Source organism: Carcharhinus amblyrhynchos, unplaced genomic scaffold, assembly GCF_965287045.1.
Source record: "Carcharhinus amblyrhynchos unplaced genomic scaffold, sCarAmb.v2.hapA scaffold_39, whole genome shotgun sequence".
NCBI classification, from domain to species: domain Eukaryota; kingdom Metazoa; phylum Chordata; class Chondrichthyes; order Carcharhiniformes; family Carcharhinidae; genus Carcharhinus; species Carcharhinus amblyrhynchos.
The window spans coordinates 2,019,264-2,045,834 of record NW_027649780.1 but is presented as its reverse complement, the minus strand read 5'-3'; the positions used below and the strand labels follow the sequence as shown (position 1 = coordinate 2,045,834).

Genomic DNA, 26,571 nt, shown 5'->3' with positions numbered 1-26,571 from the left:
AAAGTTTTCATTTTGCATTTATTGCGTCTCGTCAGGCCGATACATATCGAAAAAGGGCACTAAAGCCTCCAAGAGATCTTCGACAAAATGACAAAGTGTATCAAATACTATTATGCTCATTTGAGGATCTCAGATTCTAAACACAATTATCCTTCATTGAATGACATAGTTTTATGTGTTAGCAAAGTGACAAAGCAAGTATTTGCTGCTCTAAAGCGTGATTGTGCCTTCATATGATTGGAAGATTTGCTGGTTCCAATTACCAAAAAGAAATAACCGAAAGTGGTGACACTTTTAGAGAAAAGAACAATTGAATCGTGGCGGGCTATACGCAAGATTTCAAACTGTCAGTTAGGGCCAGCGAAACATTCACTAAAGTAGGTTTACCATAAGAGTTATTTATACTTCGGATTAAATTCCTTTCAAGGGACGGGTGTCCCACTAAACAGGAATAAGTTGTGCCAGTGTTCCACTCCGCCTCTGTGAGCCTCAATCTGCTGGCAATGAAGCTGGAACCATCTCCTTTGTCGCTCACTGGTTGACCGGGGAAACCCGATTCTAAAAGGGTGTCATTGGCCAACCAAGCGATATAAATTTCAGCAGGATAAAAGCCAGCGGCTGTGCACATCAAAGTTGCCATCTTCTCTGAGTCAATTTCGGCCGCTGATGGTGGCAGAACGTACACTTTAGGACTATCCATCGCACCAACTATAAAAAGAGAAAAATGCATACATTTCGTAAACCAAATCTTTATATTCCTTCATTTTCTTCTATCCAGTTACCTCTCTTAGATATATCAGCGACTGCAAATGTGTAATGCTTCATATCCCTCAGAGTTTTAAGGGATGTTTTCCTTGTTCATGAGCATTATTAATATTCATTAATTCGTTGTGGTTTGATGTTATTTTGACCAGATTAGAGAAATAACCTTTGAGGTACTGACACGTTTTGGGTTTGCAGCTCAGCAGATTCTCATATGGTAGTTTTTATCCATGTGGCGACTGCTGGCTTCCAGGACTATGTGAAGTGTATTATACGAGCATTTAATGATAGAATCAGATTTTTGTTTCCGTTTAACAACAATGATAATTGAACCAGTCTCTGAACGAGTTTTATCTCCGCTTACCCTTTATTTTGCGAGTCGATCGTTTCTTCGGTGTTGGCAATTCACTTCCTTCTGCGATGCAGACATATTCCACCCCAGTGTCCCACTCTGCTGCTGTGACTTTCAGTTTACTCATGATCGTTGTTTTACTTCCATTCCATTCAGGAGTTTGGGTCTCAACTCCTTCCGTTCTCATTCTCCCATCCACTTGCCAGGAGACACTGACGTTTTCTAACACCGTGTAACGGATTTCACAAACAATTGTTGCTGTCTTTTGGACCCAAATCTCTTCAAATGAAGGGTTCAATATATTTATGGAAATGTCTTCCTCGTAGCAATCAACTGGGAAGAATGTGAAGGGTTATTTTAATGTTTCATGTTGAAATCACTGTTGGCAACAACGACTCCATGGAAAAAACAAACGTGGAAAATACTTACTGCAATATGCTTTGAGATTATATTATCTTGATGCAGCTGAGCTGATGAGTTTCTATGTGTCCCTTGCCGCATTAATTTCCTCCGTATGGCTCATTTCAGTCATTTCCCAATGAATGCATATGTGCAATCAAATGCTCAAATAAAGTAAAAAAAAGTTCCCTGCATTTCAGCTGAGATTATACCCTTAAAAAAAACTTGCCCTCCATCCGATTTGGCAGATGTGCCTCATCATTTGACACGAAAGTCCCTCTCGCGTAGAATTTGGCAAAGTTAAAGAGGAAAGCAAATGCCAGTTAGGTTCAGACTGTTAAGCATTGCTGGATATTTAAGTAAATCAAACATATTTGTTTTCAAATGTAGAGTGGCCACATATATGTTATCATAATGATATGTCTGACCCTGAGTTTCCCAACATTTATGTGTCTGAAAATGGGCAGGCCTTCTGTATTACATTCCATACCACTGGTTCATTGACACAGAGACAGCAATACGAATCAAAATGGGAAATAAGCCATTTAAATTTAGGTTAAAGACATATCTCTGGCCAGAGAATAAGAACATCAGGTGTAGTTAGCAGTGCTGCCTCACAGCACCAGGGAGACAGGTTCAATTCTGGCCTCAGATCACATTCTTCCCGTGTCTGCGTGGGTTTCCTCCGGGTGCTCCGGTTTCCTCCCACAGTCAAAAGATGCGTGGGTTGGGTTCATTGGCCATGGTAAATTGACCCTGGTGTCAGGGGATTAGCAGGGTAAATGTGTAGGGTTACGGGAATGGAGCATTGGTGGGTTGGTGGTTGGTGCAGACTCAATGGGCCGAATGTCATCCTTCTGTGCTATAGGGATTCTATGATTCTATGAGCAGGAGAAGGCCATTCAGTATCTCGATTCTCTGCTACCATTCAATATGACAAGGATCCTTGTTGTGGACTCCACCTCCCTGCCCACAAACGCATGCCACTTGATTCCCTGAGAGACCAACACGTGGATCTGGTGGACGACGAAGCATCCACCAGCCTCTGCGTTAGGGAATTATAAAAGAGTTAGAAACCTTCATCTGATTAAACATTCTTCAACTCAGTTCAAACAGCCCTGTTCCCTTAAATGGTGCGCCCACATTCTGGAGATCCCGACCAAGGAAAGGACCCTCTCAGTGTCGATGTATTTTTTTTTCAGGATCGAGTATGGCGTTATTATTTGACATTCTCCTAAACTATTCGCCTGAGTGCATCGTCCAAACTTACTCAATCTCTCACTACTCGTACAGAATCTCATTCCATGAACACAGCTTGTGAACTTTCATAATAACATACACATTCTAAGTATGTCCTTCCTGAAATGGGAAAAGTAAAACACAGCAAAAAAGGCGAAATGTTAACAAAGCCCGCAGAATTGCAGTAAAACTTGGTTACATTCTCCGCTGCAGCGCCATCGAAATAAAGGACGGCAGAAATTCACTGCTCGTTCAAACTGGCAGCATTATTCTTATGTTCTTATTATCTGGGCCCTCCAGCAGCGCAACAGTTCCCGCGGGTTTCCTACTGGCCTGGTGTAACGCCAGTGGGATTTCCAATTCACAGCAGTGAGACATGAGGATCCCACCACGCGCAAACAATGTGCCACCTCTCGCTGCCAGGGCCACATGGTGGGAGGCCGCAAAATTGGGTTTTCCGTTCTAATTGCTTCCTCGATCTGAGCAATAATTTTCTGAATTCGTGGTAAGAATGCATCTCAGTCAATTCAGAAACCAGTATTAGCTGATAATGTGACTTTATAAAAAGCTTAATTTTCTCTTGTTCTTGCCAAAATGAATTTCTCCACAATTCCTCACATTACTCACCTTCACCCAATTGTTGTTCAGTTCCTATGTACCTCATTGCAGTCCATGTGTGTCCTCAGCATAGTTTACGCTTCCACCTCGCTCGGTGTTATATTTTGAGATGGATTCCTCTCTGACTTGGATATATGGAGATTAAAACCCCTCCTCCACGCCCACCACAACAACTACATCCACAATAATTATATTGCATTTCTTAGAAGCTTGTGTTGCATATTGCTTAATGGTATGTCGAAGAGTTTCACTCGATAGGAAACGAGTCCATAAAGAACTCCAAAAGAAAAGCTTTTATTTCACGTTTGCGATTCTTAATCTCCAACAATTCAAATTCAACCTCCAAGTATTAACATCCTTTCTGCTCATTTACTCTGATTGTCACTTCTGCCACTCCTGCAAACATTTTACCTTTGTTGATTGGTGTTTGCCTTACAATGTTAATATCAATCGTTATCATCTTTCAACATGCTGGCATAAGTACATTTACATCTCAACCACAAATTTTAAATCACTGCACATTCTTCCCATTTTCTGCCACCGAGAATCATACAGCACCTCTCTCAAACTGATAAGAAAATCACATTCAAAATACGTTCGAAGTGATTATCTCCGAATTTACTAACATGCCTACAGTAGAACGGATTTGCTGCCCAGAATTAGGCACCCTATTCAATTTAGTTCAAAGCTGTCTTGAAGAAAGTTCGAACAATATGTCCTTGATCAAAGGCGAAGTGTTTCTGTTTGATCAGCCCTGGATCTTTTCATATTTAACAATTTTTTCAACCTTCCCGGCACTCCTCACTGATTTGCACAAATGCATCGCTAACTCTGCCTGTACCTGAAAACATTTTTGGAACAGTAACCTTTTTTTGTGATATTGGTTTTCCTTAATTGGCATCAACATAAAACATTAGCAGGGGAAAAAGCCATGAAAAGTTTGGAAGTTTGACTGAAATATAATGACTCATCGACTTAATTTGAAACAACAGAGCACCAACGTGAATGCATTTTGCAACAAAATAGCAAACAATAAAATCCCCGTGCATGAAACGGATTGGTTTCACCAACTGGAACCTTCAGGTAATCCTCCCAGTCATTCCACTGAGATGCATTTGGTTTATTTAGAACATAGAACATTACAGCGCAGAACAGGCCCTTCTGCCCACGATGTTGCGCCGACCAGTTAAAAAGCAATGACCCTCTAACCTAAACCAAACCCTTTCCATCCATAAACCTATCCACGGATCTCTTAAACGCCCCCAAACTAGGCGCATTTACAACTGCAGCAGGCAGGGCATTCCAATCCCTCACCACCCTCTGCGGAAAGAACCTTCCCCTGACATCCGTCTTATAACTACCACCCCTTAATTTAAAGCTATGCCCCCTCGTGCTAGCTTTCTCCATCCTAGGAAAAAGGCTATCACTGTCCACCCTATCTAAACCTCTAATCATCTTATATGTTTCAATAAGGTCCCCTCGTAGCCGCCTTCTTTCTAACGAAAACAACCTCAAATCCCTCAGTCTCTCCTCATAGGACCTCCCCTCCATACCAGGCAACATCCTGGTAAACCTCCTCTGCACTCTCTCCAAAGCCTCCACATCCTTCCTATAATGTGGGGACCAGAACTGCACACAATACTCCAAGTGCGGCCGCACCAGAGTTTTGTACAGTTGCAACATAAGAACATAAGAACAGAAGAAATAGGAGCAGGAGTAGGCCATCTGGCCCTTCGAGCCTGCCCCGCCATTCAATAAGATCATGGCTGATCTGTCGTGGCTCAGTTCCACATTCCTGCCCACTCCCCATAACCCTTAATCCCCTCTCTTATCAAAAACCCATCAATCCGCGTCTTAAAAAATGTTTAGCGAGGTAGTCTCCGCCACGTCAACGGGCAGAGAATTCCAGAGATTCACCACCCTTTGAGTGACGCTACGGCTCCTAAATTCAATCCCCCTACCAATAAACGCCAAGACACCGTATGCCTTCCTAACAACCCTATCTACTTGATTCCCAACTTTCAGGGATCTATGTACACATACGCTTAGATCCCTCTGTTCATCCACACTATTCAGAGTCCTACCGTTAGCCCTATACTCTACACATCCGTTATTCCTGCCAAAGTGAATTACCTCACACTTTTCCACATTAAACTCCATCTGCCACCTCTCGGCCCAGCTCTGCAACTTGTCCAAGTCTCCCTGTAAACTAAGACACCCTTCCTCACAATCTACCACACCTCCGACTTTGGTGTCATCAGCAAATTTACTAATCCACCCAACTATACCCTCATCCAGATCATTTATAAAAATTTCCCAACAGTTAACTTGGAACTACATTCGGAAGCGTGAAATCTTTAACAGTGTCATATAAACATTGTTTTCTGTTATTACATCTAACAGGAAAGGTCACTTTGCCTGTCTCTGCCAAATGCCCTTTTAAATCTGTGACTCCGCAAAAACAAGCACCCATGCCTAATTGCCTTTCAGAAGTTAATAGTGAGTCCCTTTCCTGAAATGCTGCCATCAATGTGTTGGTGGTGCGTCCACAGTGCAGTTGTGTTGGGGTTTACGTGATTTTGCCTGAGGGAAAATGAAGGAAAGGACACATATATTTCCAAGTCATGATGTATTGTGTATTGGAAATATATTGCCTCCTTTTAATATCCCTGGGTCAAATCCTGGATGTCCCTCTCCAACACAACTGTGGGTTCCCTTCAACCATGTGGACTGCAGTCGTTCGAGAAGGCGGCTCACCCCTATCTTCTCAAGGGTATTCAGCAGTGGGAAATAAATGTTTGCCGAGGCAGCGACACCCACAGATTGTTCCTGAATAAGTGTGAGTTGATTCATTTTGGTAGGACAATCTTGATTGCGGATTACAGGATCAACGGCAGGGTTCAGAGGAATGTGGAGGAACAGAGAGATCTTGGGATTCATATTCAAAGATCTCTGAAGATTGCTACTCAAGCGGATAAAGCCAAGAAGAAGGTGTTAGCGTGCATTAACAGGAGGTTTGAGTTTTAGACCCCTGGAGTTATGCTGCAACGATACCGGACCTTGGTGAGACCACATTTGGAATATTGTGAGCACTTCTGGTCACCTCACTATAAGAAGGATGTGGGACCATTGGAGAGCGTGCAGAGGAGATTTAGCAGAGGAGATGCTGCCTGGTTTGGAGGGGAGGTCTTATGAGGAAAGGTTGAGGGAGCTGGGACTTTTCTCTTTAGAGTGGAGGAGGATGAGAGGCGACTTAATGGAGGTTTATAAGATGTTGAGGGCAATAGATAGAGTGGACGTGCAGAAACTATGTCCTCAAGCGGATGTAGGTGTTACTAGGGTGCATAACTATAAGATTCATGATGGGAGATATAGGACGGATGTCCGAAGTAGATTCTTTACGCAGAGAGTGGTTGGGGTGTGGAATGGACTGCCTGCTGTGATAGTGGAGTCGGACACTTTTGGAACTTTCAAGTGGTTTTTGGATGGGCTCATTGGGCACACCAGAATAAGAGGGAGCTTGTTCTTGGGTTTGGACATAGCTCAGCACAACATCGAGGACCGAACTGCCTGTACGGTGCTGTACTGTTCTATGTTCTATGTTCTATCAGTGTGAAGTCAGGATATCAACCGTCTAATTTAACACAAATTCATCACAGCCACGTGAAGACTTTCCTTCATCAGAAGTGGAAACATGCCGGCTCCAAAATGGCCCTTTTGGTCGTAGGATGATGAAAGAATGGGTCCCTCTATATTTCCTGGATTTGATGAGACCACTCTAACTTTCAACAGCCACTGTTTTAACGTGGATAACCTGGTGAAGCACAGCAGCCGAACTTGGGATCTATTACATTGCATATGAAGGTATTACAACCTAATGACGCTTCCCAAATTTTATGAGCTCTATTTTATGAGCTTGTATCGAATTAGTCACCGTTTTGTTCGTGTAATTGTAATACATGTTATTGCAAGAGTGCAGGTTGGTGCCTCAGTTACTGTCGCCAAAGGACTTTCCTCATGTGTCAACACATGCAGCAAAGATCAGTACTGACTGTACAATGAGAGCATCACAGGTTAATTGGATTTTCATTAGATTGGAAATCATACATGACAAGCTGTACTAAATAGAGAATTGAACTATTATTTACTGCTACTGAACAAATAAATGGTGGCAAGAGACGGGATGAAGAACAGACAAGATCAATTAAATTATCAAATGCCAGAGCATAACCTGATATTCTGGGAAGTTATAAATTTCCCGGTGCTATTGTAGAGATGCCTGTGCAATTATTGCAGAATGTTCGTGTTCTGAAAAAAAAATCCAGCCATAATTGATAAGTAAATCATGAGAGGTGATTTATTTGATCAAAAGCACTGGTCACTTGATTAGTTTTAGGGCATGAATAGTGTCTTTGAGTCGACACTGTGATATCTATCCCACTTGAGACTGTACTTTTAAGACGAGAAATGTGCGCATTTCTTTCCATTATTTGGTTGAATGCCTTAACAGTTGGTTGCTTCTGACTTTCAGTTGGCTGACTCGGAGCACACAGTATTGTGCTGCGTTAAAACAGTAAGTTCAGTGTGGAAGAGAGAGGTGGTAACCTCTCCTCCCTCATCGTGCGGTGCCTTCATTATCTTAATGCACTGTTCGGCACTGTGTCAAAGCATGTTCTCATCAGTAGAAAATTGCACAATTAACTCACAGGCATTTTCATCATCATAGAGTCATCATCATCATCGTAGACACCCTACAGTGTAGAAAGAGGCCATCTGGCCCATCGAGCCTGCAACAACCACAATCCCACACAGGCCCTACCCCCATATCCCGACTTATTTTTCCAGGTAATCCCTCGAACCTACGCATCTCAGGACACTAAGGGGCAATTTTAGCATGGCCAATAAACCTAACCCGCACATTTTTGGACATCCTTCATCTGTTCATTTCACTGGATTCTCAGGTCGCTTGCTTGGGCCGACCAATTGAGTGTTGACTATCATCTCCTTTCCGAGGAGAAGACACACATTTTGGATTTGCTGGATCCTACTTGAATCTGCTCGTTAATGTATTCTCTTTTGGATAATGTGACCGGATTAAGTGAAAAGTCGGATTCTTGAAACAAAAACCATTCCAACAAACTGTGCTTACCTTTCGGGCTGTTGATCGTCTTCTTTCCGGTGAAGTTTGTAGCTGGATGTGAAACGGTACAGGTGTATCTTGCTCCTGTCTTCCATTCCCCTGCCGGTAAAATGAGGAGGCTGCTTGTGCTGAAGGTCTGGTCCTGTTCCAGAGCAGTGGGGAAGCGAGTGATGTTCGAGCTCAAAACAGCTCCGTTCTTCTCCCAGGAAATGGATATTGTGTCGGGGTAGAATCCTCTTATCAAACAAGTGAGAGTCGCGACATTGGAACTTTGAAGCTCCTCTGCTGATGGAGGCAGGAGTTGGAGATTGGGCTTCGATGGCTCGACTGCAACAGAATAACAACCAGTGATTTCGGTCCCTCCATTGTCATCCAGAAAAGAACGATTGTGTTTGCTCATCGTGCTACAACTCACCTTTTAACTTTTGTGTTCGTTTTGAGACCGGAGTCGATGATTCGCTCTGTTGTGCTGAACAGTTGTATTCAGCCCCACGATCCCACTCCTCCACACTGCTGGTCAAGCGGCTGATGGTCAGATACTGGTTTCTTTGTTGAGGTCTTTCAGTTTGAACACCTTCAGTCCTTTTCTTACCATCCACTGTCCAAGAGATCCCAACCACACTGGGAACTGTGGATACCACTTCACAAATGAGTGTGGCAGTTTTCTTTCTCCAAATTTCTTCAAGTGAGGGGTCTCTGAGAAATACTGTGATTTCTGTCAATGGAAAATAACATAAACCCTAAATCAATGGCAGGCATTAATGGTAACGATTTCGTTTATACCGAGAATTTTAATGTCAATGAGAACCGTTAGCGTGGCAATTTTTGCCTTTACTGGGTTTTCTTAAATGTGAATTATAATTTTGCAGCTTGGCAAGATGCTGATCTGAAACACAATACTGAACGGTGCACTTAGACTGTGCAACTGGCTGAGGAGTACTGGCATATACAGTAAGGCATAAAGAAATGCAACAGAAAGTGCCATGTGCAGCAAAATTCAGAAGCAGAGATTGAGAAAGAAACAATAAAGTAGGGAGCAGGAGAAAGCGAGATGGAGAGGGAGGAAGCTGCAGGGGGAGGGAGTCAGAGAAATACGTGGAGAAGATATGAAATTGGAAGTTCAGCTCTTGGATGCCGAGTTCTCAAACGGTTTGTTTCTGCTTGAGACAATGTGCGAGAAATCAAATGGTAGAGAGAGATACACAGAGAGGAAAGAAAACGAGTTACTGTGTGTGTGTGTGTGTGTGTGTGTGTGTGTGTGTGTGTGTGTGTGTGTGTGTGTGTGTGTGTGTGTGTGTGTGTGTGAGAGAGATAGAGAGGTAGGGGGTCAGAATCGGAAAAAAATAGCTCGAGGAAGAAATGGCGGTCTATGTTTCTGTTCTATTCCACCGAGATTGATTTGGTGACCTGTCGCTATATTTTTGCAATATTGTTAATACATTATACTCAGTACATTATTTACCCAAAGTATAACATTTATGAGAAGGCGTCTGAAAATTGTCTGTTGCAACATTTTCCCAATTGTAATCTACATCGGGTACTTCACGCACCGTAGTTTGAAAGGAGAAAGATAGACAGCAAAATGAGGACACTCAGCTTTTCAAAACTTCACGATCTCTTCTGAAAAGCATTATTAAGCAGCTTGGCCATTACAGCTGAATGAATTCCAACCAATTTTACTGTAGTGTTTCACTGCAACTTTTACTCTAACTGACCACACTCCCAGGATGTCCACTGGGCAGATAAGTGGCAGATGTAATGTAAGCATGGAAAGTGTGACGTGATACACGCTGAATGGAGTCAGTTGACAAACAAGTATTTGTTGAACTCGGAAATTATGTCGAAAAAAAATCCTTGACGTATATGTCCATAAAACCCTGAAGACCGAAGGGCTAAATAGCTCCATCGAGTTGTAGATTACAAAATCAGGGAAATCATGTTATAGTTGTATCGACCTTTGGTGAGGCCATAGCTAGTGCAGTGCGCGCAGTTCTGGTGGCCAGATTGTAGGAAGAATGTGATTGAACTGAAGGGGTGCAGAGGAGATTCACTGGCATGCTGCCTGGATGGCAGCATTTAATTACGAAGAGAGGATGGATAGGCTTCGGTTGATTTCTTTGGAGCAGAGAGAAATGAGGGCTGTCCCGATCGAGGCATACAAGATTATGAGGGGCATGGGCAGAGTGGACAAGGAAAGTTCTGCCCTTTGTTAAAGGATCAGTGAGGAGGGGATCGAAATTCAAGCTGAAGGGTAGGCATTTTAGGTGATTTGAGGAAAGTCGATTTACTCCCAGATTGTGGTGACGGTCTGGCCTGCACTTCCTAAGAGGATGGTAGAGGTAGTTTGTCTCACATCCTTTTAAAACATGTCTACATGTGCACTTGTCACGTCATCACATCCAAGGCTATGGGGTCAACTGCTGGTGAATGGGATTAAGCGAGAGTTCATGCTTCTTTGGTGTCTTTGCAGATTCGAGAAGCCGACGGGCCTATTCTGCAATGAATGTGCTATGAATAAATGATTCAATTGCCCTGCTCCAGGATCTCCAACAACAAAGTATGTGACATTCTGTGAATCTGAAATTGAAAAAAAAACAGAAATTGCTAAAGATGAGTCAAACAGATTCCAAAGTCCTACTGCTTCTCTCGCCAAACATACTGCTGAGTTTTCATAAAATGTTCTGGATTTTCTTTCCAGGATTTTTCATGTTCATTGAATAATTTATATGCCAGCTTCCCAATGAATTGAATCCTGAAATTAAAATAAGATTGTATGACATCTGGAAGTTTGTGAGTTGGTTCCATTTCCTCACCTGAAGTTGATCTAATTTCTTTCCGTTCGTTGCTGTTGGTAGCAGAATGTGTCACTTGGCAGCTGTACGTGGAACCGCTGTTCCATTCCTGAAGCGGCAACTTAAGGATGCTGCTGGATCGGAATTTTCCATTTGCTGATTTACATTGGGATGTAGTGGTGAAGCCAGACTGTAGGGCGTTTCCATTCTTCTCCCAGCTCACTTCAATGCTTTCTGGTGCGTATTCACTGATCAAACAAATCAGCTGCACAAACCCCTCATCAGTTTCAGAGGAGAGATTGATGACTGGGGGAGACGGTCCTAAAATTACAAATCAAGTCTTAGTCCCTTATTTGAATTAAATTAAATCTTTTTCAACATGGTTAGCCAAAATTTATTCCTGCGCCAACATCAAAATCGAAATGAAATAATTCTGGCAGAATCACATTGCTGTATGTGAGAGCCCGTTTACGGCATCATCTGTCTGAATGAATCAGTGCCTATATTCGAAAGATATTTCATGGTCAGTATAACATTTATGAGGATGTGAAAAGTGGGTTAAAGTATTTTATTTTTTCTTGGTTTGCCGAGTTAATCCATTGTCGTGTATTACTTTCCATTTATAATCATTAGCCTAACAAACCTGACAACACTTAAATTGTTTTCAAAAATATAGGACAGGTATTTTTTGTTTAAGATGATATGATTGACTCTCAGCACTGAGTTGTGGGAGCTGATATCGTTGGCACATCGCAGATTGTATTCCCCTGACTCATTCCTATTCAACATTACAGTTGCCTGGAATTTCCTGCCATTGCATCATTGTGGGACATAACTGAGGCGCATCTTACAGAGCGAAAATTAATGCTCTCATCAGGAAATTGCGTTTTGCCTCAACACCTTAAGAAAAACTCTATGCTGCAGATAGCAGTGGACCTTCATTTTGAGAGCACAAATTGAGTTCACAGAAATTTCCAAGCTGTTTAATGTCTTTTTCATATTTATGGCCAATGCTAGCAAGCACAGATTCAACTCAGAATTCGTTGAGCAGCGCATTGGCAATCTGAATTTGAGATTTATTTTAAGACTGATCTCAATTTTCTCTGGCAAATTGCAACGGGGCATTGAGCGTTTCACAAGGTGTTGGATAACATGTTCAATTTTATTTAAAAAGAAATAGCCGTAACAGGTATGAAACTCCCTGGAAGGTTCCTGTGTACGTTTATCTACTGGTGAATAGCTGTGAGGGAACAGATAGGGAGCTGGTTCCCGTACTGTAAAGCTATGTTTTGATAATCTCTTGATAACTTGACAATCTGGTTAGCAATAGAGTCAACATTAGGGCAGTCAGCTCCACATCTACCACTAGCCACCAATTATGGGCAGAATATTCGGGTATGGACATTGTGTTAAAGAAATTGAGATGACAATCAAGATATAAATTTGCTTGCCCTTAATTAAATTGATGACCAAATGTTTTTCCATTCAATGTGTCAAACATTTCATTCTTTTTGACTTGGTGCAAAGTTGTCTGAAATTAAATGTACATTGAATTCATTTTTTCCTTCCATATATGTTTTTATTTATAATATAAATGTGCGCCTCGGTGACATCATCTGACACCGAAACGAGACTACGCACCTGTGCACTGTTGTATACTGACAACCTACACCGCCACAAATAGCAATTGCTCAAATGTCACTGAATTAACCAATTGTTAGTCCAACATCCAATTCTAAATCATCACTCTTCATTCTCCTTTCCGTGAATTTAAAGCCACCAAAACCACTATTGACCGATTTTTAACCATGCTAAGTATCTTTCTCATGATATGGAGATGCTGGCGTTGGACTGGGGTAAACACAGTAGGAAGTCTCAACAACACCAGTCTAACGAGTTTATTTGGTAACAAAAGCCATTCGCTGTTGCAGCGCTGCCCCTTCGTCAGATAAGTGGAAGTTCTGTTCACAAACAGGGCGTGCAAAGACATAAGCTCAATTTGCAAACTAATAGTTGGAATGACGTCTTTGCAGGTAATCAGGTCTTAAAGGTACAGACAATGTCAATCGAGAGAGGGCTAAGTCCAGGTTAAAGAGATGTGAAGTGTCTCCAGCCGTGGCAGTTAGTGAGATTTTGCAAGCCCAGGCAGTTCATGGGGGTACGTTGTCTACCTGAAACGCTGCAGGAAAGAATGTCCTGAGGCATGGTAACTTGGGGAGACCGTGCAGATGCTACGACAACAGATGAATGAAGATCACTCGACAATCACCAGGCAAGAGTGTTCTCTTCTTGTTGGGGAACACTTCAGCGGTCACGGGCATTCGGCCTCTGATCTTCGGGTAAGCGTTCTCCAAGGTGGCCTTCATGACACACCACAGTGCACAGTCGCTGCGCAGAAACTGATAGCCAAGTTCTGCACACATGAGGACGGCCTCAAGCGGGGTCTTGTGTATATATCAAACTTTCTATAACCCCCATTGAGTTTGTGTCTTTATATGCCCTGTTTGTGAACAGAACTCCCACTTACCTGACCAAGGGGCAGTAATCCGAAAGCTAGTGGCTTTTGCTACCAAATAAATCTGTTGGACTTTAATCTGGTGTTGTGAGACTTCTTAAAGTATCTTTGTCCCATGAGTTTGATGCTTGATGACCTACACCGTGCCCAGGTCAATCAACACTCTTATCTTAAAATTCTCTGCAAATCTTTCCATCACATCCTTTTCCCAGATCACAGAATACAACTGGATGTTCCACAAAGTGCAAAGCACCTGTGCATGCTTATTTGCTTCCGATTTCAATTGCTCCAACATTGGTCGCCTTCCAATTAGCGGCCGTTCCTCATGTTCTGTATTTGTCCCCGAAGCCTTCCGGCTTCCAGCTGGCCTCTATCCTTTATGATATTCATTAAATAAAGTAAAATATAAGCAAACAAATCTATCCCTCTAATCAAAGTTTTGCCAATTGGCATCTTCAGTGTCTCTTGTTAGACTTCAGTGTTTGACGACCCCATGAACTGCTTTGGAGTTGCATTTTTCTGCTAAAACTTCGACACTACGACTGTTCTTAACACTGCCAACATCTTTAATAATAATTAAGCGAGTTGCTTTCTAAAAGAAGGATTCCTACCTGTGTGAAGTAGATGTTATGAAACAGAGATGCTTTGAGTGTTAAGTAAGTGACTGATAGAACATAGAACATAGAACATAGAACATAGAACATAGAACATTACAGCGCAGAACAGGCCCTTCGGCCCACGATGTTGCGCCGACCAGTTACAAAAACAATGACCCACTAGCCTATACCAATCCCTTTTCGTCCATAAACCTATCCAGAGATCTCTTAAACGCCCCCAAACTAGACGCATTTACAACTGCAGCAGGCAGGGCATTCCAATCCCTCACCACCCGCTGGGTAAAGAACCTACCCCTGACATCCGTCCTGTAGCTACCCCCCCTTAATTTAAAGCCATGCCCCCTCGTGCTAGCTTTCTCCATCCGAGGAAAAAGGCTATCACTATCCACCCTATCTAAACCTCTAATCATAGAACATAGAACATAGAACATAGAACACTACAGCACAAACAGGCCCTTCGGCCCACAAGTTGCGCCGACCACATCACCTACCAACCTACAGACCTATCTATAACCCTCAATCTCATTAAACCCCATATACTCATCCAGAAGTCTTTTAAAAGACCCCAGCGAGTTCGCCTCCACCACCACTGACGGCAGCCGATTCCATTCACTCACCACCCTCTGAGTGAAAAACTTACCCCTAACATCACTTCTGAACCTCCCTCCCCGCACCTTAAATCTGTGTCCTCTCGTAGCGACCATTTCAAACCGGGGAAATAGCCTCTGAGAGTCCACCCTATCTATTCCTCTCAGCATTTTGTAAACTTCTATCAGGTCGCCTCTCAACCTTCGTCTCTCCAGGGAAAAGAGTCCCAGCTCCCTCAACCTAACTTCATAAGGCATGCCTCCCAGTCCAGGCAACATCCTTGTAAATCTCCTCTGCACCCTTTCAATAGCTTCTACATCTTTCCTATAGTGAGGCGACCAGAACTGCGCACAATACTCCAAATGAGGCCTGACAAGGGTCTTATAAAGTTCCAGCATTACCTCCCGACTCCTAAACTCAATCCCTCGATTAATGAAGGCCAGTACACCATACGCCTTCTTGACCACCTCCTCCACCTGCGAGGCCGATTTAAGAGTCCTGTGGACCCGGACCCCAAGATCCTTCTGCTCCTCAACACTACTCAGACTTCTGCCCTTAATAGTGTACTCGTTCATCCCGTTGGTTCTGCCAAAATGGACGACAACACATTTATCCGCGTTGAAGTCCATCTGCCACTTCTCCGCCCAGTCCTGCATCCTATCTATGTCCTGCTGCAACTTTTGCCATCCTTCCAGATCATCCACAACACCACCGACCTTCGTGTCATCAGCGAACTTACTTACCCATCCCTCCACTTCCTCATCCAGGTCATTTATGAAAATGACAAACAACAAGGGTCCCAGAACAGATCCTTGAGGCACTCCGCTGGTGACTGACCTCCATTCAGAAAAAGCCCCATCCACAACCACTCTCTGCCTTCTGCAGGCAAGCCAGTTCTGGATCCACAAGGCCAAAGGCCCTTGGATCCCATGCCCTCTCACCTTCTCAAGAAGTCTTGCATGGGGGACCTTATCAAACGCCTTGCTGAAGTCCATGTACACTACGTCCACGGCACTTCCTTCGTCAATGTGTTCAGTCACATTATCGAAGAACTCAACTAGGCTTGTAAGGCACGACCTGCCCTTGACAAATCCATGCTGACTATTCCTGATCATGTCAAACCTCTCCAAATGTTCGTAAATCTTGTCCCTCAGAAGCCTCTCCATCAGCTTACCAACCACTGAGGTCAGACTCACCGGTCGGTAATTTCCCGGGCTATCTCTGTTCCCTTTCTTAAAAATAGGAACTACATCCGCAATCCTCCAATCCTCTGGAACCTCTCCCGTCTCCATTGACGACGCAAAGATCATCGCCAGGGGCTCTGCAATCTCTTCCCTCGCCTCCCACAGTATCCTGGGGTACATCCCATCTGGTCCCGGCGACTTATCTACCTTGATAGAATTCAAAAGTTCCAACACATCCTCCTCCTTAATATTCACGTACTCAATCCTTTCCATCTGCTGCAAATCCATAACAAAATCTCCCAGATCGGCTTCCACCGTGAATACTGAGGCGAAGTACTCGTTAAGCACCTCCGCCATTTCTTCTGGTTCCACACAAACCTTTCCCCCCTCACCTTTTATCGGTCCTATCCCTTCTCTTCTTATCCTTTTACCTTTCACATATTTATAGAAGGCCTTGGGATTCTCCTTAATCTTACTCGCCAAGGTCTTCTCATGACCCCTTCTGGCTCTCCTAATTTCCCTTTTAAGTTCCCTCCTACAGTCCTTATACTCCTCAAGATCTTTAACATCTCCTAATTCCCTGAACCTCTTGTACACCTTCCTTTTCTTCCTGACTAGGTTCATCTTATATCATCTTATATCATCTTATATCATCTTATATGTTTCAATAAGATCCCCTCTTAGCCGCCTTCTTTCCAACGAAAACAACCCTAAATCCCTCAGTCTCTCCTCATAAGACCTCCCCACCATACCAGGCAACATCCTAGTAAACCTCCTCTGCACCCTCTCCAACGCCTCCACATCCTTCTTGTAATGCGGGGACCAGAACTGCACACAGTACTCCAAGTGCGGCCGCACTAGAGTAGTGTACAGTTGCAACATTACACTGCGACTCCTAAATTCAATCCCCCTACCAATAAACGCCAAGACACCGTACTTGATTTATTATTTATTTATTATTTTTATTATTGATTTATTATTGAATCTACTTGATTCCCAACTTTCAGGGATCTATGTACACACACACCTAGATCCCTCTGTTCATCCACACTATTCAAAGTCCTCCCGTTAGCCCTATACTCGACACATCTGTTGCTCCTACCAAAGTGAATTACCTCACACTTCTCCGCATTAAATTCCATCCGCCACCTCTCGGCCCAGCTCTGCAACCTATCTAAGTCTCCCTGCATACTATGACACCCTTCCTCACAATCTACCACTCGTAACTGTACTCCATGATGAATATTTACCATCCACCACCACCCTCTGTCTCCTATCTGATAGCCAATTCCTGATCCAACTTCCTAGATTACCCACAATCCCATACATCTGCATTTTCTGCAGAAGCCTACCATGGTGAACCTTATCGAACGCCTTACTAAAATCCATGTATACCACGTCAACTGCCTTGCCCCCATCCACCTCTTTGGTCACCTTCTCAAAAAACTCAATAAGGTTAGTAAGGCACGACCTACCCGCTACAAAACCATGCTGACTATTTCTAATCACAATAATATATTATTATAATATATTAATATATAATATAATATAATATAATATAATATAATAATATATTAATATAACAATAATATATAATAATAATAAAAAAATAGAATAATCACAATGCCAACACAGAAGGATTAAGATTAAAATTATTCTGATGACATCATTGCTTCTTGCAGGGCATTCATTACTCACACAAACTTCTGGTTAATACATCTATTTATCTTCACAAAATGATTTTACAATAGTGCCTTTTCTTTACCGACCAATACAAATATTGTTTCTGTCCAATTAGGGAATGAGAACTCTTCTTGATTATTAAGGATGTAAAATTTTATTCTGATTAACTGAAGCTAATTTGTCAAAGAGCTGAATTCACTCTCTACCACATTGCTTGAGACATAGACTGTCCGCAACATTGACTCTGCACATTTGACTTGCCAAAAAGACCATAAGTCATAGGAACAGAATTAGGCCATTCGGCGCATCGATTCTGCTCTGCCATTCAAACATGGCTGATGTTTTTCTCATCCTCATTCTCCTGCCTTTTCCCCATAAGCCCTGATCCCCTTTTTAATCAAGAACATATCGATCTCTGCCTTAAAGACACTCAATGACTTGGCCTCCACAGCCTTCTGAGACAGAGTTCCACCGATTCACCACTCTCTGGCTGAAGAAGTTCCTCCTCATCTCGGTTTTAAAAGATCGTTCCTTTCGTCTGAGATTGTGCCATCTGGTTCTAGTTTTTTCCTATTCTGGACACATCCTCTCCACGCCCACTCTATCCAGACCTTGCAGTATCCTGTAAGGTGCAATAGCATCCGCCATCAACCGCCCCCCCCCCCCCGCCCCCACGACCACGCGCACCACCGCCACAACTCATTCGTCTAAACTCCAACGGGTACAGACGCAGAATCCTCAACCGTTCGTCATACGACAAACTCTTCATTCCAGGGATCATCACTGTGAGCCTCCTCTGGACCCTTTCCAAGGCCATCACATCCTTCCTTAGGTACGGACCTCAAAACTGCTCACAGTGCTCCAAATGGGGCCTGCCCAGAGCTGTGGACAGCCTCAGAAGTGCATCTTGCTTTTGTATTCTAGCCCTCTCGACATGAAAGCTAACACTGCATTTGCCTTCCTAACTGCCGACTGAACCTTCATGTTAACCTTAAGAGAATGTCGAACAAGGTCTCCCAAGTCCCTTTGTGCTTCTGATTTCTGAACCGTTTCTCCATTTAGATAATAGTCTATGCCTGCATTCCTGCTTCTGAAGTGCAGAACCTCACACTTTTCCAGATTGTATTCTATCTGCTACTTCTTTGCCCATTCTCCTAGCCTGTCCCACTCCTTCTGCAGCCCTGCCCCTGCTTCGTCAATGCTGCCTGTCCCTCTACATATCTTTGTATCATCTGCCAACTTAGCAACAGTCCTTTATCTTCCGTCTTCCAAGTCGTTAATGCATATTCTGAAAAGTTGTTGTCCTTGCACCACCCCTGAGGCACACCACAAGTCACCAGCTGCCATTCTGAAAAACAGCCCTTCATTCCCAATCTCTGTCTTCACATTCAGCCAATCCTCTAGCCAAGCCAGTATCTTACCCATAACACCATGAGCTCTTAAATTATTTCACATTCTCCTATGTGGCACCTTAAGAACATAAGAACATAAGAACATAAGAAATAGGAGCAGGAGTAAGCCATCTGGCCCTTCGAGCCTGCCCCGCCATTCAATAAGATCATGGCTGATCTGTCGTGGCTCAGTTCCACATTCCCGCCCTCTCCCCATAACCCTTAATCCCCTCGTTTATCAAAAACCCATCAACCCGCTTCTTAAAAATATTTAGCGAGGCAGCCTCCACCACTTCAACGGGCAGAGAATTCCAGAGATTCACCACCCTTTGAGTGAAGAAGTTCCTCCTCAACTCCGTTCTAAACCGCCTCCCCTTTATCTTGAGGCTGTGCCCCCTAGTCCTACTGTCTTTTTTGAGCGGGAAGAGTCTTTCCACCTCTATCCTATCCATCCCATTCATCATCTTATACGTCTCAATGAGATCTCCCCTCATTCTTCTAAACTCTAACGAGTACAAGCCTAGTTTATTCAGCCTCTCCTCATAGCTCAACCCTCTCAACTCCGGTATCAGCCTAGTAAACCTCCTCTGCACTCCCTCCAGGGCCAAAATATCCTTGCGCAGGTGCGGCGCCCAAAACTGCACACAGTACTCCAGCTGCGGCCTCACCAATGCCCTATACAGCTGCAGCAAGACCTCCCTACTTTTATATTCAATCCCCCTCGCTATGAAGGCCAGCATCCCATTCGCCTTCCTGACCACCTGCTGCACTTGCAGGCTGGGTTTTTGCGACTCATGCACAAGGACCCCGAGGTCCCTCTGCACCGTCGCCTGCTGCAGTTTTTCGCCACGTAAGTAATAGTCCTTCCTACCATTCTTCCTACCAAAGTGGACCACCTCACACTTGCCAACATTAAATTCCATTTGCCATTTCCTGGCCCATTCGCCCAGCCTATCTAGATCCTTCTGCAGACTCTCCACACCCTCCGCACAATTTGCCTTTCCCCCAATCTTGGTCCCCCAACCTTATCAAAGGCCTTCTGGAAATCTAAACATATCACGTCCACTGGTCCTCCTTTTTCCAACTTCCTTGTTAACTCCTCAAAGAAATCTAAAGGATTTGTCAGAGATGACTTCCCCTTGCCTGAATTTCAACTTGATAGGCTCGACGTCCCCAAGACCAACCATTCCTTTCACTAAATCATCTCATGCGTCCTTTCCTGCATAAGGTCATATACAACTGAACATATACTGCACGGCATTGCTATCTGTAGATTCCATAATAAAAATATGCCCATACCCACCCCGGCAAAACCTTGCTAATTACAACTGTTCTGCTATTTGCGGTCATCGAAGAGGCATTGTAAAATAAACAGCAGCAAAAATCGTACAATCATTTCATAGCAGAGAACAAAATGAGGCAAATCTGTGATTCGGCCTGTGCACAGGGTCTTACTGAAATCCACATATTGAGTCTGACAGCCTCATTTTCAAATAAAACTTGTCTGCATTCTGCCTGGACATTCTTGTAAAATTTATCTTTAGAAATTAATTCAGCTTCCACTTCCATCAGGCCTCCTGGCAGTTCATTTCTTATCGGAACAAATCAAGACATCAAGCAATTCTTGAACCAGCATATGACGCATTACTACATTTATCTACATCCAGTCAAAGGTTTCTCCTTAATTACTCAGCCAAAGCCGCCTTTGTTAACATCTCTGCTACACCTTGGCTAACATGCCCTGCTATAACCAGAACAATTAAAATTAATCTTAACTAATATGCCGTAGCGCACATGCTATTTTAGCATTTTGTTACACACTGTTGCAGCGGCAAAACTACATTTCTCGCCCCGCAGCTTTCCTTGATGTTTCGAACGACTAGTCCACCGCTGCAATAAAACAATACACATGACTTATGTTTCTAATCCAACCTGCACCTCACCGTTTGCTTTGAAAGTTCAATGGTGAAATATTCGTCTGTGCTGATGGCGCAAAACGAGTGTATTGGTACTGGCCCCCTGTCATACAAACATTCATTGCAATCAATGGAAGGAACAGACAACATAACTTCTGAAGTGTAAGAAAACACTATTCACAACGAGACTTAGTACAAAAGGACAAAGAGAAAGCTTTTGAATATTATGTTCAATTTCAGTTTCTCCTTTTTAGTTCAATCAGTTAGTTTTACACACAGAGAGCCCTTATTAGCTGAAGGAGACAAGTTTCGATGTAAACAGGGTTCTCGCAGAATTACACAACGCACGGTTAAATCTGTCTCATTTGCTGTGCCACACCAGCATATGGCGAATCGAGAGTCAGATTTCCTCAATGATTGATCTACTGTCCATCTGCTTTCCACTGGTATTCACAAAACTGAGAATCAACTGGACTGCTGTCGCTTACTCTTGGTCTGAAATTAAATCCACATTCCAGGTCAATGGGAGAGATGGTAGGAGCTGGGGATGTTGAGATGGGGGAGGGTGGAATAAACTTGTCAGATAGGTTGCTGAATAACTAGCGCACTCCTGGCGCCACTGGAATAGAATAACACCATGACCAGTCAGTCCCTCACCAGATCAGTTGCTTTTAACCTTTGAGCAAATTCTGAAATGTACAAAAATTATTGGCCAACATATTTTTGGGGCCCGATCAGACGTTAACTTTACTTTCCATGCCATGGTTAACTAAAAGTGTTTTATGGGTCATATAAAACTGTAACCAGCATTTTATGAAACAATACATTACATGTATTACGTGATTGTAGGGCTCAGACCTCACCACAATATTGCATAGATTTGCTTTGGGTTAGAAATAATATCTATTCATTTTACAAGTTACCAGGTCGGTCAGGATGAAAATTGGATGATTGGTTCCGTTTTAACTCTAAAAACCAGCATCACCTTCCCAATCAAGTCTTTAAAGTGTTTGTTGACAGCTAAGTTACCGTTAGAAATCTAATATTTTCAGTCACTATGTTCTAAATAGTTCTAAATGCCAGTCAAATCAAATGAGACAGTTTAAGTAGTCAGGATCCGAAAAAGAGCTATGAATGTTACTTCACTTCTTCAGGCAATATTAATGAAAACATTAGTTCTTATTAAATTTTGTGCACAAAAAAACTCTTATTGAAGTAGCAAGAAATGTCACTTACTAGGATTCACAGTCAGCACGGTGCCAGCCCCATTAAACCAGTCATACACAGTCAGTGAGCATCCATTCCGGCCATGTCATTAACTGCCAATGAAGCAAAATCCGCTATTCAAAGCCCTGAAGCAACATCGCTACAAAGATCTTTCGTATATGTTGCATTTATCAACGCATCTATATTCTTGATCTGTCTCCAACCGTGGAGAAATTTTCCATGTGCTACATGTACACTTGTAATTCCTTAAAAGAAAGACAGTCCAGTGATTCAATATAAAGGACCATAATGGGGCATTCCAAAAATGAAATTCCACCGGGAACGGATTTCCAACGCTGTGCAGTTAGAGGTGTAAGGAACAGTTCTGTACAGCCTGGTTCAACAGTCGGAAAGGAAATACCTGGAGTGGAGGTTTTTGTTGTGGCCCGCACCATCGTGTCACCATAGCTGCACATCACTTCACATCAGGACAATAAATCCATTATTCAAACCTTCGCAGAAAATGCTTCAATCATTCCAAAATATCGATTGGAAATTGTAGCAAATTGTTTCCTTCATATTGGAATCTGAGCAGCTGTCTCTCGCTCCTGAGGACTTGTCCAAGTCATGGAGAAACCTCCGTGAAATGTTATAAATGCGATTCAATGATTTATAAACATAAGTGTCAAAACAAACAGAGAAAATGTTGCAATGCATCAATTGGTGTTTGAGGAGGACAGCAGTTGTTTACCCATGAGCTACCGTAGCCACTCAGAACGTAAAATCGGTTTGTTTTGTCTTCAGGAGTAGAGGACTAGTTTTTGTATTAAGAGAACCTATGATTCATTAATGTGGCACATCCAGCCACACAGCCGCAGAGATCAGTGCAAAAAGTTGTCATGTATAGTCATCCAAGCCTCTCAGTTCGAGACGTCTACTCCGATTTGAATTCACATCACACTGTCCTTTTTTTAATTCTTTTCATTCCACTACATATGTTATCCTTCCAAAATATTCATTAATGACTTCTCGTAAAACCAATTGAGGAACAGTTAACTTGTTCCAGTGTTAAAGAAAACAAATCTGAAGATAGTTTGTGTGTGACAGGAACCGTCTTCTCCACTGCTGTGGCAGCATCCGCACTGTGGTCGAGTCCCGTTCAAAAACGGCTTCTCTGTTTATCTGGGTGTTAAATACAGTTGCTGCGCATCCACATTTCAAATGCTGGGATTTATCATCCTAGAACTGTCACCAGATGTTTAGAACTGTCCCCATTTCAGAATAGTATCCAGAAATAAAATACAGTTTCAGCCTGATGAGCGTACAATATTGTCCTGCCTTTACTCGGAGATCGGAAGATACTTTTGCAGAACCGGAAGTTCAATCTTATTGTTGTGAGCCATCTCGAGCTTTGCAGAACATCACAATGTCCCTTTTCTCATTGTTTTCTTTCGACTAAACGTGCTAAACCTCAAGATTATTCATTAATAACTTCCTGCAAGACCAGTTGAGAAACAGTTAAAATGTTCTGTAGTTCAAGAAAACAAATCTGACGACAGTTTGCGTATGACGGGAACTGCCTTCTCGATTGCTGTGGTAATCATACACAGTGGTCTAGCCCCGTTCAAAAACAGCTTCTCTGTTTGTCTGTGTTTTGAATGCGTTTGCTGCGCATCCACATTTCAAATTTTGGGGTTTATGATCCTGGAACTGTCATCAGATATTTACAAATGTCCCCGTTTCACCATTGTTGCCATAGCTAAAATGCGGTTTCAGCCAGAAGAGCGAACAAAATTGTATTATCTTCATTGGAGATCAGAAGATATTTTTGTATGACTGAAAGTCCAATCTTGTTGCTGTGCGTAGGCTTTACAGTAAAATATGGCGCTGTCCTCAACTGTTAAGTCCTTGATTTGCAGAGAAAACGACTTGCTTCCCTTGTTGACACTTTCAACATATCGGCCGCCAATGGTAATGCTTTCCCAATCTGTTGAACCAGGATTTGTCCGAAACCAACTTGTTGTATACAAGCTAGAGCTACAAGCATCACTTAGGACGCAGTTGATTGTCAGAGATTCGCCTGTTTCTTTAGTTGCCGTCCGTGGTGTTTGATTGACAAATTCACTGAAGGCATCTGCATGGAGAAAAGATACGAAATGAATTATTTGGCTGAAACAATACAAGAACTTGAAGGCAAAGAATTTTCCACAATGTATGCGCAACCACCCAATTTTATCCAGTTAACACACTTTTTTCTTCTGAAAGAAACTTACTTGATAACCACGTTAAAAGGAGCGCAGCCCAAAAAATATGCATTGTTTCTTCACAAGCACTGAAAACCTCAGCAGGGCGATCACTCGAACTCAACACTGAGTGCTCTGTGTAACGGTGGGCACCTGAACACCGACTTTATAAACCTCAAGAGACAGGGTGAATTTGCATAGGGCGGAGTGATCGAACATGATCAATCTGCATTGCTCAGTCTGTGCCATAGCTTACAATATGACTATAATATCCATAATCACGCAATTGGAATTTGTAACCAATGAATTTGGAAAATCCGTTAGCGTTACAGGGAATACTGCCAACATGTTGAGTTTGTTTCCATTTTTTCTTTCCTCTTTTATTTTAAACCAATATTATTCCCTGAGGTGTGGCAGTTACTAGCAGGGAAAGCAGACCTCATGAATGTGGAAGTGGTCGTGATTCGCCTGTTTAAACGTGTACAGTTCAACTGATGCAGGTGCACATAAACTGCTGCGAGGAACGGAGTTCTTATTGATTCGATTAATAATATTGTGTGTATTCAATCACTGTGAGAGAGCAGTGACATGGTTCCAAGTCAGGGTGTTGTGTGGCTTGGAGGAAAACGTTCAAGTCGCATTTTTCCGATCCGTTTGCTGTTCTTGTTTTTCCCTTCAAAATAATTGCAGTTTCGAGTTTGGATTGTCCTTTCGAAGATGTCTCTGCAAATTCCTCTACACTGCTCAACAACTTGGCCATACAATAAAGTAAGATTAGTAAAGCCCAAATGTCATCTTTGAAATAAAAGATGACATGCAAACAATATGAATGAAGTAGCAATCCTTTAACTGCATTATTGGAAGTAAACCTTTGCTCATTTTTACTGTGATCGTTTGACTTTCAGTTATACATTGCACTGAGCACGCGAATTGTGCAAACACTTTTGATAGGTTTCCACTGCAGAATCGGCAAAGATATTAGCCAAAACATAATTATTAAGATGTGCCAAATTGCTTCAAGTTCTGTCTGCTTTACTGGCTATCTTTGCATGTATTTCTTCTTTGACACTGAAGATGCTTTTCGAAAGGGCAAACAGAGGCCTCAGTTCGATTGCAAATGTGTAAATAAAATATTCCACAGGAATCTGTCCTTGGCCATGGTCGTCTACTCACTATATCCATTTTTTTTAATCATCCCGGCTCCAAAAATCCTTTATCTACCGTCAGTCCGTGTCCTTTACCATGCAGCAAGCTCACATTAAAAATGTCTCTTTGCAACTCTGATGATAAATTAAATCACGAAGGAGATTTCCACTTCATATTTGCAATATCACTAAGACCCCTTATTTGCAATCCTAAAGCAGCTCGATTCACCTATATCCCAGCTCGCCTTGCAGGAACCCTTCATCTTTGTCTCCCTTACCTCTGTATTTGATCGGTTCAACGTGTTCCGATCTCCCACACAATCGCCACAGTAAATTTAAGGTGATGTCAGCATATAATGTCCATATAACACGCATTAGGTCCCATTTTCCTACAACACCTGTAATTTCAATACTGTCATCCTTGTTTACAAAACCCTTTCCTGCTTCAGATTTTTGTATCACTGTAATCTCCACCAAACGTTCATCGACGATGTGCATGCCTCTAATTGTAGTCTCCAGTACACTCCCAGTTTTAATTGCTCCACCATCTGTGGGATACAAACTGTTCACTTGTCTGCCGCACGACTTTGCATTCGCATTTAATACAATTATAAGTCGCCTCTTTATCAGGACTTGCATAAATTGACCTAATATTTCCTTACTTGTCCCAGTCCCATTATTTTTTTTCATAAGGAACTGGTTCTAGTTGTTGCGACATCCATTATGTTGAAGATATTGGATAAATATTAGTTGTTTTATGCGATGGCACTTTGGAGCGCGT

General features: G+C 42.6%; 1 gene segment (V, D, J or C); it reads right to left on the bottom strand.

Annotated features, from left to right (window-relative positions):
* LOC145363614 (Ig heavy chain C region, secreted form-like) lies at positions 1-24,718 on the bottom strand. The segment is given in 9 exon segments: positions 1-221; positions 292-708; positions 1,127-1,447; positions 8,520-8,837; positions 8,926-9,225; positions 11,324-11,623; positions 22,433-22,486; positions 24,237-24,536; positions 24,676-24,718. Coding segments are annotated over 8 exon segments (2,019 nt in total).
* Positions 24,719-26,571: the final 1,853 nt, after the last annotated feature.